Source organism: Capra hircus, chromosome 15, assembly GCF_001704415.2.
Source record: "Capra hircus breed San Clemente chromosome 15, ASM170441v1, whole genome shotgun sequence".
Classification (NCBI taxonomy): Eukaryota; Metazoa; Chordata; class Mammalia; order Artiodactyla; family Bovidae; genus Capra; species Capra hircus.
In genome coordinates, this window is record NC_030822.1 from 42,526,393 (window position 1) to 42,544,135 (window position 17,743).

The 17,743-nt window shown below is 42.9% G+C and overlaps 1 protein-coding gene across 8 annotated transcripts in view; it reads left to right on the top strand.

Annotated features, from left to right (window-relative positions):
• TEAD1 (TEA domain transcription factor 1) overlaps positions 1 to 17,743 on the top strand; it is a 269,495-nt gene that overhangs the window by 224,559 nt on the left and 27,193 nt on the right. For all 8 annotated transcript variants that reach the window (XM_018059574.1, XM_018059575.1, XM_013969596.2 and 5 more), the window contains one exon: positions 3,439 to 3,612. In XM_018059574.1, the coding sequence (XP_017915063.1) occupies positions 3,439 to 3,612 (174 nt within the window). The remainder of the gene's footprint in view (positions 1 to 3,438; positions 3,613 to 17,743) is intronic.

The following is a 17,743-nucleotide window of genomic DNA, read 5'->3' on the forward strand; positions in this document are numbered from 1 at the left end:
TTACCCAATGTCATGGCTGATTGGTAATAACATAATCTTTTGGGCTGGAGCAGACTGAGCCCAAACTCATGGCTGATTGGTAATAACATAATCTTTTGGGCTGGAGCAGACTGAGCCCAAACTCGTCTCTTAGCCAGCACACAGACTGCTTGTACAGTGTGTACACTTCTTCTGTACAAAAGAAGCTTGGAGCAGCCTTCTTTTATTTGGGACTTCTCATTCCCTATGAGAATATAAGAATATTCCCTATGGGAATAAGAAAGCCTTCCTCAGTGATCAGTACAAAGAAATAGAGGAAAACAATAGAATGGGAAAAGACTTGAGATCTTTTCAAGAAAATTAAGAGATACCAAGGGAACATTTCATGCAAAGATGGGCATAATAAAGGACAGAAATGGTATGGACCAAACAGAAGCAGAAGATATTAAAAAGAAATGGCAAGAATACACAGAAGAACCATGCAAAAGAGATCTTCATGACCCAGATAAACACAATGGTGTGATCACTCACCTAGAGCCAGACATCCTGGAATGCAAAGTCAAGTGGGCCTTAGGAAGCATCACTACGAACAAAGCTAGTGGAGGTGATGGAATTCCAGCTAAGCTGTTTCAAATCCTGAAAGATGATGCTGTGAAAGTGCTGCACTCTATGCCAGCAAATTTGGAAAACTCAGCAGTGGCCACAGGACTGAGAAAGGTCAGTTTTCATTCCAATCCCAAAGAAAGGCAATGCCGAAGAATGCTCAAACTACCACATGATTGTACTCATCTCACACACTAGCAAAGTAATGCTAAAAATTCTCCAAGCCAGGCTTCAACAGTACGTGAACTGTGAACTTCCAGATGTTCAAGCTGGATTTAGAAAAGGCAGAGGAACCAGAGATCAAATTGCCAACATCTGCTGGATCATGGAAAAAGCAAGAGAATTCCAGAAAAACATTTACCTCTGCTTTATTGATTATGCCAAAACCTTTGACTGTATGGATCACAATAAACTGTGGAAAATTCTTAAAGAGATGGGAATACCAGACCACCTCACCTGCCTTCTGAGAAATCTGTATGCAGGTCAAGAAGCAACAGAACTGGACGTGGAACAACAAACTGGTTCCAAATCGTGAAAGGAGTACGTCAAGGCTCTATATTGTCACTCTGCTTATTTAACTTATATGCAGAGTACATCATGCAAAATGCTGGGCTGGATGAAGCACAAGCTGGAATCAAGCTTACCAGGAGAAATATCAATAACTTCAGATACGCAGATGATACCACCCTTATGGCAGAAAGTGAAAAAGAACTAAAGAGCCTCTTTATGAAAGTGAAAGAAGAGAGTGAGAAAGGCTGGCTTAAAACTCAACATTCAAAAACTAAGATCATGGCATCCGGTCCCATCACTTCATGGGAAATAGATGGAGAAACAATGGAAACAGTGACAGACTATTTTCTTGGGCTCCAAAATCACTGTAGATGGTGACTGCAGCTGTGAAATTAAAAGACACTTGCTCTTTGGAAGAAAAGCTATGACCAACCTAGACAGCATATTAAAAAGTAGAGACATTACTTTGCCGACAAAGGTCTGTATAGTCAAAGCTATGGTTTTTCCAGTGGTCATGTATGGATGTGAGAGTTGGACTATAAAGAAAACTGAGTGCTGAAGAATTGATGCTTTTGAACTGTGAACTGTGGTGTTGGAGGAGACTCTTGAGAGTCCCCTGGATTGCAAGGAGATCTAACCAGTCCATCCTAAAGCAAATTAATCCTGAATATTCATTGGAAGGACTGATGCTGAAGCTTCAATACTTTGGCCACTTGATTTGAAGAACTGACTCTTTAGAAAAGACCCTGATGCTGGGAAAGATTGAAGGCAAAAGGAGAAGGGAATGACAGAGGATGAGATGGTTGGATGGCATCACTGACTCGATGGACTTGAGTTTGAGCAAGCTCCTGGAGATGGTAATTTACTGGGAAGTCTGGCGTGCTGCAGACCATGGGGTTGCAAAGAGTTGGACATGACTGACAGACTGAACTGTACTTGTACTGAACTGATGAGGTTAGTACTCGGAAGGACTCTAGTTGGAGAAATGCCAGTGTAAACTCAAAGTGCAGACTGTTGGTGACATGGGTTTCTCTTATGAACCCCATTATGTTCTGAGCTCCCAGGAACCTCTGCACGCCATATGTTTTGGTGTCAGATTAGGCTGGTTTTACTGCCTATTCAGTAGAAGAGGCAGGCACCAGGGATCTGGAGTATAGGGTCTAGGCCAGTAGTTCTCCAACTTGGCTGTGGATTGAAATTCATCAAGGGAGTATTAAGAATAAATGATGCCTGGCCTCACTCTCAGAGATGCCAGTTTAGCCTGGGTGGGACCCTGGCTTTGATGATTTTTAAATGTTCCTTGGTGATTCTGCTATAGCCTGGTTGAGAGCCAGTTGTTTGCCACACTCCTTCGTGGTCCAGTTAACCCTGTCTTATGGAGAAGAGCAAGGAGAAGAAAAGGTTTTCATTCAGTAGTTAAATGACCTGAGAGGGTTTTGAGTTGCTTCTTTCACTTTTTGTGGATGAGCACCTGGTGTTCTTTCTTTATTGATCCCGTATAGCCTTGCACCATGAGTCCTCTCCATGACCTATACCCATGACTGTAGCTTTGCGCTGACATCCGCATACTGACCAGCCCTTATGCAGAAGTGCCAGACTGGTCACTAAAGGGACACATGAGAAAGACACTCAGCTCGCTTATTCCTGCTGGAAGAAGTAAGTGGGTACTGTTGCTCCAAGTACTGCTTTCTTGCTGTTGCTAAGGGAACTGGAGCGACAAGTGCTTTCTGGGTGATGGCATCAGCTGAACCACCCATACTTCTTATTGGGCTTTCACTGTAAATAACAGTCACTGTCATTTTCAGTTGATCAGGTGAAACTGGGTAATGGAATTGTTTCTAGGTTTGGTAATTGGGTCAGAAGTCATTTCCTACTGTATCTACAAAAAGACTTTTTTAGGCATTTGGGAAGAATATATGCCCTTGTCAATAATAGACAATGATTATTTTAACCCTGAGCTGTAATGACCTTTCTTGTCTTTTTTTTTTTTTTTTTTTTTTTTTCTTTGATGTGGACCATTTTTAAAGTCTTTATTGAATTTGTTAGAATATTGTTTCTGTTTTATGTTTTGGTTTTCTGGCCGCAAGGCATATGGGATCCTAGCTCCCTGGCCAGGGATTGAACCTGTACCCCTTGCATCGGAAGGTGAAGTCTTAACCACTGGACCACCAGGGAAGTCCCATGACATTTCTTAATATCATCATCTTTTCAAAGGCACAGACCTGAGGCTGTTTGAGGTGGAACTCCAGGATTTCAAGACCACCACTCTTTATGCAGCTCGAGATGGTTGTGTCCCGGCTTGACCAAAGGGTTTGTAATGGGAATGTTTCTGTTGGTTTCTTGCAGTACAACAAACACCTCTTCGTGCACATCGGGCACGCCAACCATTCTTACAGTGACCCATTGCTCGAATCAGTGGACATTCGTCAGATTTATGACAAATTTCCTGAAAAGAAAGGTGGCTTAAAGGAACTGTTTGGAAAGGGCCCTCAAAATGCCTTCTTCCTCGTAAAATTCTGGGTGAGTAAGACCTTGCTGTTACTTCAGTCACTTTTGTCTGAATGGTCGCGTCCTACACCCGAGGGCAGAGCTGCAGTGGTTGTGGGTTCCCATTGACTGATCTGCAGGGTCGCCAGGGGATCGCACCCTAGCGCTGTGGGCGTCCTCACTCAGGCCACGCGGCACAGCCACATGAGGACCCAGGCGACATTGCCGTCCCTGCCGAGACAGACAGGCGGCCCCTTGGGCTTAAGAACTCAGTTGTGCAATGACAAGAAACCTTGCAGATGGCTGGAGTCATGATGGCAGGCACAGGGCGCTAGACTCTCTGTTAGTTCTCACTCCAGTAAGCAAAGTGAAGTCATTCAGTTGTGTCCAACTCTCTGCCACCCCATGAACTGTAGTCTGCCAGACTCCTCCGTCCATGAGATTTCCCGGGCAAGAATACTGGAGTGGTTGCCATTTCCTTCTCCAGGGGAATCTTCCCGACCCGGGGATCAAAGCTGAGTTTCCCACATTACAGACAACCTCTTTATTGTCTGAGCCACCAGAGGAGCCCAGTAAGCAAAGCGACCTATAAATTCCATGGGAGCCTAGGACCCGAGGCAGAGAAGGGGCTTGGGCAAAGATAAAGACATGCTGCAAGACTTCAAGGGTCAGAGAGAATGTGAAATGGCTCTGCCTATCGCGTGCCCCGTTTGTGCTTTCAGACACCACGGGCACGTTCCTCCAGCTGCTGGGACTGTCCCCTAGCCTCCGAGGAGATCTCTGCTGTCCCATCTCCACTGTTCAGGCTTGAGCCAGAGGACTGCTGAGGGGTCAGGGATGTGTCCTCGGGGCTTAGGCCAGAGAACTTGCTGGCCTTGAGTGTTTATATCTCCTCATTCTTGACGAAGATAAAAAGAAAATGCCTTCACATGTTCACGCTTCTCAGTGTGGCCTTAAAGGCCCTGCAGGAGCTGGTTCCAGGTGTTTTTCTTCCTGTCCATCCTCAGCCGGCCTTCGTGTGTCTGGATGGACTTTGTACAGTTTTCCTCCTTTCCCCCCTTTTGAGATGGTGGCTTCTTTATTATCACACCTTCCTTAAATAAATAATCTACTAATTTTTCTTTTACTCCTGTCGCGTTGTGTACTGCCTCAGTTCCCAGGCTGTGTCACAATTAACTGGGATGTGTGTCCCACTCCTTTCTGGACTCCAGGCTCCTTACTCATTGTGTGGCTACACTGATTGAATTCCCGCTGTGGGCTGTGCGCTGGGTTCATGCATCACGTGCTTTTCCTCCAGTCCTCCCAGGGTTAAGTGGAATTTGCCTCGTATCCAGCTAAGAAAATAGAGACGCAGAGATTACAAAGGACAGGTGGGCACCTGGAGCTTGAAATCAGATCCGTTTGAAAAGTGCCTCTGCTCTGTTTACTGGCTTCTTTGTGCCCCCAGGACCCTGCTCACAGGGTCTGCCTGTCATTTTTCATATCTCCAAAGCTAAGCAAGTGCCTGGCACACAATCAAAAAACTCCACAAATGGCAGAACAAACAGACTAGGGAAAAATTCATGTTTGAAATTCCTTGGGAGGAAATTTACATATTCAATTTAATTTGTTTTGTTTTTTTAATCCTTGAGTGGTAACTGGATTTCATTTGTCATGCTTCCGTATTGAATTTGGATTGTGGAAATAACCTTCTACTTAAATTAATGTTCTCAGGATTGGTAATACATATGGACACTCTGAAAAAGCAGTAACAGTCACTTCCTTGACTGCCACCCAATGACTTGAATGGTGGTTGGGGGCCAGTTATATGGTAACACTACAGTTTTCAACGTGTGGCCTGGAGACCTGTAGGGGGTTCCTCAGTAGCCTTTCAATGGGCCGACAAGATCAAAACTACTTTTATTATGACACTGAGATGTTATTTTCTTTTTGAATTCTGCTGATATGCATACTGATGGTTCCAGTGTTATAGGGTAAAACTGCTGAAGCCTGGGATCAATGAGACTGGGTTGCATGCACAGTTTAAATTAAAAAAATGAATTAGTCAAACCAAGAGTGTCGTTTGTGAAAGTTTTACATCCTAGACTGAGTACACACTAAAATGGATGCAACAAACCTGCCTGCTCCGTCAAGGAAAACCACTGATATTTGTTGTCAAAGATAAAATTTGAACTTTCAAATAAAAATAAGAATTTTGGAAAATTTGTATCCACTCTGGTGAACTTGACGGCTTCCCAACATTTAGGACTTTTCTGATGGGAACCGTAGTCATATTAAAAAATGTGATTTTTTTTTAATACTGTACAAGATAAACTAATGGGTTTTAATGTAACAGTATGAAAAGTTCATTGAGGGCTTCAGACTCCACACTGCAGCTAACCTTTAGAAACCATTGCTTATCAAGTTTTGATTTAGTGTCAAAGAAAAATGGCCAATTATCTGAAGAGCCCATTAAAATAGTCTTACCTTTCCCAGCTGTGTGTTTATGTGAGGCTGGATTTTCTTCATGTATTTCAACCAAAAGTTGAAGTACAAATCATGACAAATTGAATTTAGAAGCAGATATAAGAATCTGGGTAGTTTCCATTAAGCCATACATTAAGTATTGCAGAATGCAAGTCAGTGCCACCTTTCTCACTAATTTTTGTGTTTTAAACTATGGGTAGGTCCAGTTTAAAACAGATGTGTGTTAATATGAAATAACCTTATATTATTTTTAAAGCAGGTACTAAATATTTTAAAGCTTTCTCAGTTTATATTTCCGATATAGAAAATATCAATAGCTATAACCTACAGAAACAAAAGCTCTTTGAGACCCTCAATAAATCTTAAGAGTGGAAAAGGGGTCCCCGAGATGAAAAAGTTTGAGAGCCACTATGGTGAAAGATATAAAAGAGGCTGTTATATCCAAATGACTTAAAATTAATCAGAAAACATAGGATAAGATAAAAATAAAGCATTTTCAGTGCTGTCAAATTAAAGTGTTGGTTTTTAATGTTAATAAGACTTCTTATAACTTGCTTGTTGTTTGACTATAAAGTGGAATGGAAACTATTGATATTAGAAAGTTTTTGTTTTTGCTTGTAAAATTTTCCATTTTACACAGAGGATGGTTTTAATACATGCTTTCAGTGACAGGGTCCTTCAGTCACTAATTCCCAAATAACGAGGTCTAGGTTTGCAAATGTTTAGAGTGTAGTGGCAGGTATGAGATGTGCAGATTTAGAAACAATTTCTACGAGATTAGATATCAGTTTATTAAATTAAGATTTGCAGAATTAGAATTACAATTGAGCTCTCCTATGAGTATGATGAAAGACATCTCTCCTTCAGCATAATTGTTAGCAGTATTTAACCTTTATGAAGAAATTCAGTCCTAACTATGTTAGAATAAGTGAGAAAAGGCAGTTTGAATTAGGTTTACACTTTTCTGCAATTTGAAATCTCATTGGCTTCCTCTAAAGACCTAGAAAGTGTGAATTACACTTTGACTCTCTGTGCTTGAATGTTAGTCGGTATTTCCAGTGGGTGTTTCTTAAGTAGGCTTAACCTTCTCTTTAAAATGTCTTTCATATTAGCAGTGTGCTTCACCGATTTTCATTTTCGTGTAAATTCAGTACCTCTCAACAGAGGTCCTACCTACACATCTCCTTTCTTCTCCTCCCTATTTCCTCTTTCTCAAAGTACCTGCAGTCTCCAGGTTATCACCAGCAGGATGACTTAGTTTATCCACATGTTAAATCGCTCCATGTCCAGCCTAGGCTCAGTCAGGCCGGAGCAGCTCAGGAGTGTGCTGTGGGTGGAACACTGAGTCCACCTGCAGGATCTGCACTTGATGCCCGAGCTGCGGCCCAACTCTCTGCCATGCAGCGGTCCTTCCACTGGCTTCAGAGCAGAAAACTGACTGGCCTCCCCAGGACTCAGACGCCAGAACACACACGAATGACAAAGCCACAGTAGCGTCCAACCTGAACTTCTTGGAAACAGTAGGCAACTGTTGGTGCCCAGGTAAACGGACACCTGAGTGCCCCCTAATGACAGATCTTCACAAAGAAATGGTGCTGCTTCACTTCAGGTGCCCTTGGCTTCCACGCATAGACGCAGTGGAAAGGACACAGATTCCAGAGTCCAGCAGATCCAGCATTGATTAGCTGTGTCACGATGCAGAAGTTACTCTGCCTATCCATGACTCAGTTTCTTTATGTGTAAAGTGGGAATTATCACATGCACCTCCCAGGGAGTAAATAATACCCAGTGTGGGCTTATGCCTGGTATATTCACTAACTGCTTGACTACTTTCAAAAAGCAACTTGGTTTCTTACACACAAACTCACATATACCTACACACACACACACACACACACACACACACTGAAAGCCTTATTATCAATGTCTAATAAGAAGGTTAAATTATGATACACCCAGTAAAGAGGATATGTTGTCATGAATAATCTGTGAGAAAGCATCTCACCACCTCCTTGTCACTTTAGTTGAATTACTTGCATTAGTAGTATATACTACTATACTAAGATCCCCTGGAGAAGGAAATGGCAACCCACTCCAGTATTCTTGCCTGGGAAATCCCATGGACAGATGAGTCTGGCAGGCTACAGTCCATGGGATTGAAAAGAGTTGAACACGACTGAGCCACTAACACTAATCTAAAAACTAGTAGCTTAAATTTGAATCCCCAATTAAAGTGTCTCAGAAAAAATATAGTTTGATGCAGCATTGAAATTGTTATTATGAGTGAGGAGGAGTATGGAACCAGATTTGTGGTTAGTGAGGCCAACATTTTGCACTGGCAGGAAACCATGCTTCTTATTTTCCTTTTAAAATAATGATCAGATGCTTTGTGGGCTCTAAGAAAGGAAGATGTCCACCCACAAATGGACAGAGCTGTGCTTTGTTTCAGAATTGAGATCCATGCAGATGGGTTGCCAGTGATAATGGCAGACAATGCAGCTAATTTAAGATAAAATGTCAGCTGCTTTGGAATTGATCAGAGAGTCCCGAAAGCTGGAAGAGGTGGGTGTGATTCAGTCATGCATCCTAAAAGACAGAAACCTGAGTATAACTCTCAGCTCACTTTCAAAAGAAGCTTGATTCCAGCCCGTGTAGTAGTTTTGCTGCTGTTGTTCAGTCGCTCAGTCGTGTCCAACTCTTGTGAGCCCATGGACTGCAGCACTCCAGGCTCCTTGTCCTTCCCAGTCTCCCAGAGTTCGCTCAAACTCATGTCCATTGAGTCAGTGATGCCATTCAGCCATCTCGTCCTCTGTCATGTCCTTCTCCCCTTGCCTCCAGTCTTTCCCAGCATCAGGGTCTTTTCCAGTGAGTCAGCTTTTCACATCAGGTGGCCAAACTATTGGAGCTTCAGCTTTAGCATCAGTCCTCCCAGTGAATATTCAGGATTGATCTCCTTTAGGATGGACTGGTTTAATCTCCTTACAGTCCAAGGGACTCTCAAGAGTCTTCTCCAACACCTCAGTTCAAAGCATCAATTCTTCAATGCTCAGCCTTCTTAAGTAGAATAGTTTACTTAAGTAGTAGTAGTTTACTTAAGGGAATAAAAAATGCAGTGAAAGTAATATTTTTGGAGGGCCCTCAAAATTCTGCTCTGTCTTAACAGTGCTCAAAAGTGTCAAGCTTGACGACACTGGTTAAGAAAGCCACACATTACTAACATGTTACTTATAAACCTTACAGTCAAAAACTATTCAGAAGAATCATTAGGATAATGAAGGCTTACTCTCAAACTTTATTTGGAATAATAAAGAAGAAAATAGTATGAAAAATGAGATTGTATGGATCTGTATCCTGTTATTAAAAGAAACATTCTTAATATACATTTAATTACAATGCTTCTTTTTTTCTGTCAAATCAATTAGTGGCATGTTAGAAATCAGGATATACTCCAAGTTACCCTATGGCTATTTATGTTTTACTTTATTAAATTCTTGGAATTATCATCCGGTATAAACAATTAACAGTATATTCATAGTCATTCAACTTTCTTAACCTACTTTTTTGGAGGAAGAAAAAGCAAGACTAGTTTTACTAGCCAGAGTAGATGTGAGAAGATATTATAAAACAGAAATGGAAAGGAGTTATCTGGAAAGAAGGCAGCCTTTAGAAAATGCTTTTATCTTGGTAGGAACAAAATCACATTTGTTGGACAAAATGACAGGCACTATAAATAACACAACTGGGCTTTATTTAGGGATAAGAAATCGGGTGCACATGTACACTGGCCAAATAGGCCCCCTCTGGAGTTTCAGCCTGTTTCTAATTGGATTGTGCGTGATTTAGGCTAGAATTGTAGACTCGAGTCTATCATTTGCGACCAAATGTCTCTGTTGCTATTCATGGAAAAGGATGTTAGCAAAATGGAATAATATGCTTCCCACATGTTTTAAACTGTTATCAGTAAGAAAAGGGCCTTTCAGTTCAAGATTTTCATTTCATTCTACTTATATCTCATCTCACAATGGTGTTAAACTCTGAAATTATATGAACAATAGGAAATGATGGAATGATGTAGTGGAAGGAAGATTAACAAGAAACACCACCATATTCAGAGGCACTTCTGGGACTAATATGTAATAGATTATCTTTGGTAGACTGTGACTCTCTTACTGTCTTCACCAGGGTCTGGTGTTTTTTGAAAAATCATCTCTGGCTAGCAGGTTCCGATGTTTCATGTAGAGGGATGAGGGGGAATGGTAGGTAGTAACCTTGCACATCCAACCCATTTTGATTTGATTTCATAACGGTATCTGGAGCTTGTTAGCACTTGCTGCATTGACTGCAGTCTTTTATTGCTTCCTTCCTGTTTTCCCAGCCCCATGACCTAAATTCCCCAGGGCGCAAGGATCCTATCCGGTAACATTTGTTCATGCAGCAGCGCAATGTATATAGCAGATTCTCAACAGTTTATTTTCTTTAATTTGTTAGATGAAGAGTGATTTCATTCCATACACCTAGAGGAATTGCTGTACATGGGGTCCTATAACTGCCACTGGGCCAGCTCTGATTGTCAGCCTAGACAGTTTGTTGACTAATCTTTCTCAAGGAATTTACTGAAAGCCGGTGGAGGGAGACCTCAAGGGATTCACACAAAAGCTTTCCAGGCTCTCTCGGGAATTTGGGTTCTTATAGAAATAGTTTAATCCTTTGCTTTAGCGTTGAATATACACATCACCGGTGAGTCATTCGGCAAATACTCACTGATCTCTACTTTGCTCCTAGAAAGCTGAGGGAGCAGACATGAGTAAGAGGAAGGCTTTGGGGTCTGGTGTGGGATGGCAGACACACAGCAGCTAAAGGACAGCACTGTAGGGGCTTTAGTGGAAATGTGAAAACATAGGTAGAGGAGGAACTCTTTTTGCTTGAGAACTTTCTGGAAGGCTTCACGAAGATGTGGCATTTGAGCTGATTCTTAAAAATTTAATCAGTGGAGGGAGAGTGGAAAGCAGTTTGGGGCGGGTGGGGGGGGGGTGTTGTGCAGAGACCAGGAATCCTAATGAGAGTTGTCTGAGGGTCCCAGTGGCCGCCGGGCCTTACAGAACCAGGAGAAAGGTGCAAGTTGAGAGTGGAAACGATACTCTGCCTGACAGTCACTTTATTTAAAAGAGTCTGAATCCCCTGAGAACAGAAGGCAGAACAGGACAGCCTGGAAAATGGGAGCAGCAGCTGACGGTGCTTTTCCCGCAGGCCCTTCACCTCAGTCCCACCACGGACACTTTTCTTTTTTTTAATCTGGAACTCTTCAGTTTATCTAGGCGGAATCTAAATTGGGAATTCCCTTAACCTCGTGGAAGAATCCATCTGACAGCTTTTCCCGTCCTGGACCATTTGGCTCAGTGGTTGCTAACAAAGCCAAGGTCAGGGACCCATCCATTCTTTGCTGCATGGGGCTGTTTAACTCTGCTCCCTGCCACAGTTGCAGGCTGAGATACAAAGCCACTGTGCCCCACAGAGCTGCTGCTAACCAGAAGCCTGGGGGAAGCAGATGCATGCGGCCCACCTGCACCGCCCAGCATTCACCCCATTCATGCAGGCACAGCTGACTTCACTGTTCCAACCGCCCCCAGGAAAAGCCTGGGAAGAAAAGAACTGAAGTGGCACTATCAGGGTATGTGTCTGCTTATTTCTAGACCCAGTTTTCCAGGGAATAAGTTGATTATCTGGTTATAGTCATAAACCCTTCAAGGATCTTAGTCGTTTGGGCCTTCATAGACCCTTCAGTTCAGTTCAGTCGCTCAGTCATGTCCAACTCTTTGCGACCCCATCAATTCAGCATGCCAGGCCTCCCTGTCCATCACCAATTCCTGGAGTTCACTCAAACTCACGTCCATCGAGTCGGTGATGCCATCCTTGGCGATACGTGAAACTCCCTCTCCCTGTGAGGGTAGAGATTCAGGGTATACCTTACCTTGCCATCCACATGCATTCTAATTTAGTGTCTAAATGACAAAAGCCAGGAGAAGCTTGTTAAATTTTCCAAGCAGTTCCAAAGACTTCAGAAGGAAGAATGAGATCTTCCCACAAGCCCTGTGTCTCTCTCCATTTCTTATATGCATCCACAAACATTGTACATACTCCATTTGTTTTTTACTAAAAAAAGTGCTATGTTCCATGTGTTATTCAGCAGCTTCATTTGTTTTCACACTCAAAAAATATTTTGTACATGTCTCCTTACAGCAATGAAAATTTGAGCAAAAGTGCCAATTTTTCTTATTCTCTCTGGTAAAGGTGAATTGTCGGAAGAGTTACCAGATTTAGCAAGTTAAAATACCACCCATCCAGTTCGATTTGAATTTGCGATGAACAGTGTATACTTTTTCAGTGTCTGTCCCATGTCATCTTTGGGACATAGTGATATGTCCCTATCCCTATGAAAAGGTATGTTGTTTATCTAAAAATCAGATTTAACTAGGCAGCCTATATTTTATTTGGCAGTTCTACACTTGTTAATTAGTTGATTGATTTGTTGTCATTGTTCTGTGTAAGACTTTCCATGCACATAAACTCCAGACCAGAAAAAGGCCCTGTTCTGTGGTCTGGAAAGGGTGGTCTCTGTTCGCACACCTGATGAATGTGCTGGGTGGAGGGCCAGCTCAGCTGGGCGCCCAGGACTCATTCACCGCCTCCATTGGAGGCAACTGGCCTGTGCCGCTGCTTTGTCCTAGGGGTTGAGACCTTGGCTCTTTCATCCCAGCTACTGTGTGAAGTCACCAGTGGCGGTTACCTGAAGTTATATGGGTGATAGTAATTGAATTTTTTTTTTTTAATGAATGCCAGTATTTGTAGGAATTTGCAATGCAAACAGCCAGTCTTTCAGACAGTGCCTATTGTAATTAGAGCAAGCTTTTAAGATTCTTTGAAGTACTAAATGTTGATGAAATTCGAATAGGGGTGCCAATCTGCGCTATGAAGGGGCTCTTGGCAGTTGTCTTTTAAAATCTTCTATTTTGTAGATGTAAATATATGCCATAATCAGTGGGAAGTAACTTGGAGAGCAGGGGCTGAGTTTATGCCTATTCTTATTTAAAACAGCTGTGGCCAGAGAGTTACAGCTGCTGTCCTGTGTCGGGCAGGGGCACCAGGCAAAGTGAACACTCTCAAAGACGCCCTTCCCTTCGGGCAGCTTTCTCACTCTCCTCAAACTCAAGTCTAGTCTTGCTGAGGGGTCGTCCCTCATTTATCCCAGCTTCCAGCACCCCAAGCTCCGAAGCCACTTGGGGTGGCTTCAGTGGTCGTGGCCAGGGAGCAGATGCTTACAAATGAGTCAGGCAAGAGGGTTGGGGAGCAGTCATCAACCTCAAGACCCCCCTGCCCAGGCTGCTTCAGGAGTACTTCTGCCTGATGGCTCATGGTGGAGGGCAGAGCAATTGTCCTTTGGCGCCTTGGGGAGCAGCTGCAAAGCCCACGTGGTGCCCGGCACGGCCGAGCCTCACCATGTGGCAGGCCTGGATGGACGCCCACGACAGGGCCCGGCTCCCAGCGCCTCCTGCCAAGGAGCCAGATGCTGCCATTGGAAAAAATTGCTTCACAATTTGAAATCTTGGTCCTTTGATCATTGCTCGAAGAGGATGAAGAGGAGAGGTTCAAAGTGGTGGTTTGAAAATGCCAGCGTCTCCTTGCATCCATCAGTGCCTATTATACTGTCTCTTGTCAGGGACAATCCTCTTGATGTTTTTATTTTTTTGCAACCAAGTAATTCTGCCCAGCCTTTCCAGGCCCTCCTGGGGGAAGGGAGAGACGGGTGGGAAGGGATCCGTCTGCAGCCTGCTCCTTTGCTGACCCACTACCCCAGCCTGCGCCCCTGCCTTCAGGCTGATCTGTTTCCTCTTTTTTTCCTGCAGGCCTTTTCTTTCAGAGTCTAGTGACAAACGAGTTGTCCTCAGCCGAATGCTGCGCCCTTCCATTCTGCGCTTGCAACCCTAACACTCACTTCCTGTGCTTCAGGCATCTGAAACTAGCTTTCCAGGGGCCTGCGGTTTTGCAGAGTTGACTCCCTGGTCCAGCCCTTGCTACTGTATGGATCCAATATAATTGGGTTGGATCTCATTTTTCTCACCCATGAAATGGGAAGAATCATTCTTTGAAGAATATTGCCTTTTTTTTTTTTTTTTTTTCAATTTCCAAAACATGAAACAGTGGAACACAGATGCGAACAAATATGCTTGCTGAATGGGAGGTAATGGAGGAGAAACCAAGCCGCAGACCTGTCTGATAACTTACGTGTTTCAGCTGCAGAAGTAACAAGTGTGAGAGAGGATTATTTAGGGAAGGATTTGGGGAAATGTGATGTTTCACTTTTTTGTTTCCTTGCTGTCTAGTGCAGTCTGCTTTCGCTGCTTGGCATTGCTGCTTTCCAGGACTTGTCCACAAATAGATCCCCAAGTCTTTAATTCATTCCCCAGATGGTTGATTAATTATTGCCTTTTTTTTTTTTTTTTTTTGCTTCCGGAAAGAATTTTATGACATCTCTAACCATGTCTTTGTGGGAAAGATGGTAATTTTGTACCTGTTTGAGCAGTTATGCCTGAAACCTAAGGCTTGTTATAAACTCACAAATCGGAAAAACTACTAATTTTTCTGTTTGAAAAAAGTCATTGCTGTGTTTGTGCTGCTCACTTGATAAGTGTGGATAGGGACTCAGACCGACTCTGGGGGGAAAGCTTTTACCTTGTTTGTTGAGTATGAGCCACCGTCTACTTCAGGTCCCGCTCTGGAGATGTGACTTGAGGCTCTGCTTCATCTCTCTGCTGGTCATTGTTGAAGTCCATGGGTTGATAGGCATGGCCATTTGCCTGGCATGTTTCAGCATGCAGATGAGTCTCGTGTGTGTTCTCTCTTATCACCATGGTGGCCTTTGGAAGCAGGTCTTCTCTGAGTTTAGAGATGAGAACAATGGGATGCAAAGGAATAATGATCACCGTCTATCAGGTGGCTGCGACAAGATGGTGATAGATGCAGAGTCAGAGTTCTCAAGTCTTCGGACCAAGTGGAAGGGAGATCACATGGAGTTTACTAAAAATAAGCCTGGAACTTGGATCCTAGGGAAGCTGATATAACCTGAGCAACTTTGTGGGTGAGAAGTGGATGTGGAAAGGTGAGATTAGGGGGGAAATAAAAGAGAATTGCAGGATTGTCTTTCAGCACTGTTCTTAGGCCTGTGTGCTTCCAGAAAGCAGAGCTCTAGGTAGAAGCTGCTGAGAAGCCGATGGCAACTTAACCGGTATGGTAGGCAGTGTTGTGTCCAAGTTCTTCTCATGGTGCTAGGGGATGTATTCCCATACATGGAAAGCGAGGTGGGCGTTGCTATGAGTAGCCAGGGACGCATCTTGGGTTATGTGAGTGGGCCCAATGAAATCACAAGTTTCCCTAAGAGTAGCAAAGGGAGGCGAAAGACGAGGTCTAGAGAGCTGACAGCTGGCCACGTGAGGACTCAGCCTGGTGTTGCTGGCCTCTGAAGTGGGAGGGAAGGGACTGAGAGACAAGGACTGTGGAAACTGACGGAGGCAAAGACTCACCTTTCCTCAGAGTAGAGCCACCAAACGGGACACAGCTCCAAAACCTTGATCTCAGCCGGGTGAGGTACATATTGGATATCCCACCTACAGAAGTAGAGAATTAAAAAGTGGTGTTGTTTTTAAGTCACTAAATTTGGGGTGGTTTGTTAAAGTAGCAATAGAAGACTAATACAACTCTCTAACACTTAAGTCTGCCCAGAACATGGTAAATATTTTATTAACTAATGATTTTCCCATATCTGAAGGTATTTAGCCAGAAGAGTGTAAATCAAGGTACTGAAGGAAGGATTCTTGCATTGGGTGGTAGGAGAAAGAGCTGCTCTCTGAACCCAGTTCATATGGAGGGTTTTTGTTCTAGGGCAAAATGGGCCAAGATTCCTTAGAGGGGTCTGTTTGCATGGACTTGCCCCCTCCAGCCACATTGGCAAGGTTTATTTTGGCTTGTTTTTTTTTTTTAGAACATGGTCCATGATCAGTTAGGCAGGAGGAGATTTCCTCTGCTATCCTTCTTATGACTGGACTGAAAATAATATTGATGCAAGACAAATTAACAGGAAAAGAGAAATGAATTTTTAATTCATGATGTTGAGGTTCACATAGAAACCAGACCTAAGAAGTGGCCAAAGCAGGCATCTGTCATACTTTTTAGATAAATGATAAATTTATGAGGAATTGACAGGACAAAGAAACATAGGTTTGGAGAAAATCTAAACAGAGTTTGGGCTTGGGGAAGTAAATTTTAAAAGTAACAAGATGTGTATACAGACTTCTCCACCCTAAATTATCCATCTCTGGTGGTAAGGGTCTCCTTCCACCTCCAGATGCAAGGAGGGCACCTTTCATTGAGAGACTTATTTCCTGCTTTTGGGGAGACAGAGAGGAGGGTCCATGTGTCCCTCTTCGTTGGTTGTTTCTTAAGTAACTTTAATCCAGAATAATCAAAATGCCACTGGGGCACATTTTGGGACAGCCTGCCCTGTGCTCCAACAGCTGTCTCATCTCCTAAGGACAGGATATGGTTTGAATTTGGAATTTGCTGGGAAGGTAAGTTTGCTGGTTTTAGTTGTTTCTTGGACTTTTGTCTTTATTTGCTTTTAGAAAATATCCTGATTTCAGATAAAGAGCTGATTTGACAAAAATAGTTTGTATGTCTGGAAACAGCACACTTTTTTTTTTTCTTCTCATTTTCTTGCGTTCAAAACTGTGTGGAATAGGTTTGTCTTGAGTTTTCAGTTGGAAAAAAGGAGTGGAGAGGGTGGGTAATGAACTCAGCACGAATCCTAGACTCATTACAGAGTTCACCTCCCCTGTTGTTGATTTAATGCTAGCATTCTTTCTTTGATATTACCTTTGCTCTGCGGGAGTTCAATGGCCACATTTCTTTCTGGGATAATTGTAATATCATCGGCTAACAGATAATTATCTTTCCCATCAATACCTCCTAGAAAATTCCCAAAGAACAGCTGTGATATGGTTGGATGACTGTGTAATTATTTTCCATAAAGTAATTGAGAAGCAGTAGTAATAACAGATTGCTTATTTACTGCTAGTTGAGAAGTCTTTTAAAATGCAACCTGTTAAATATATGCTAATAATTATATATAAAGTTTTCTCAAGCTGTTTTTTAAAAAAACAAGATAATTCAAAAACCATCTGTTTCTCTTACCTAAATGAAAGCTGAAAATGCATATATATCTCATAACCAGCAATTCTACTCCTAGGAACACCTAACAGGAGTGTATGCATGTGTTCATGAAAAGTGTATCCCCAAGAATTCAGAGGAGCGCTCTTCATAATAGGTTCCGTTTGGAAGCATTGTAAACGTCCATCCGTAGAAGGGATAGATGGTGGTATTTTCCATTTAGCAGAGTACTCTAGTGACAAGAATGGGTGAACCACACACCACAGCGTAGATGGCTCTCGCCCTGCAATGCTGCACAAATGAAGCTAAACACAGAGGAGTCAACAGTATGTGACTCCATGCATGTAACATTCAAAAACCAGACAAGACTAAAGGATCACCGTCTCTCTTGTGGCACAGGGGGTTTGAGGTACACTGGAAGGGAGTAGTGTTTGATGTTCACTGGGATGGAGGGTGGATCAGGGGACTTCTTTTCTATTTC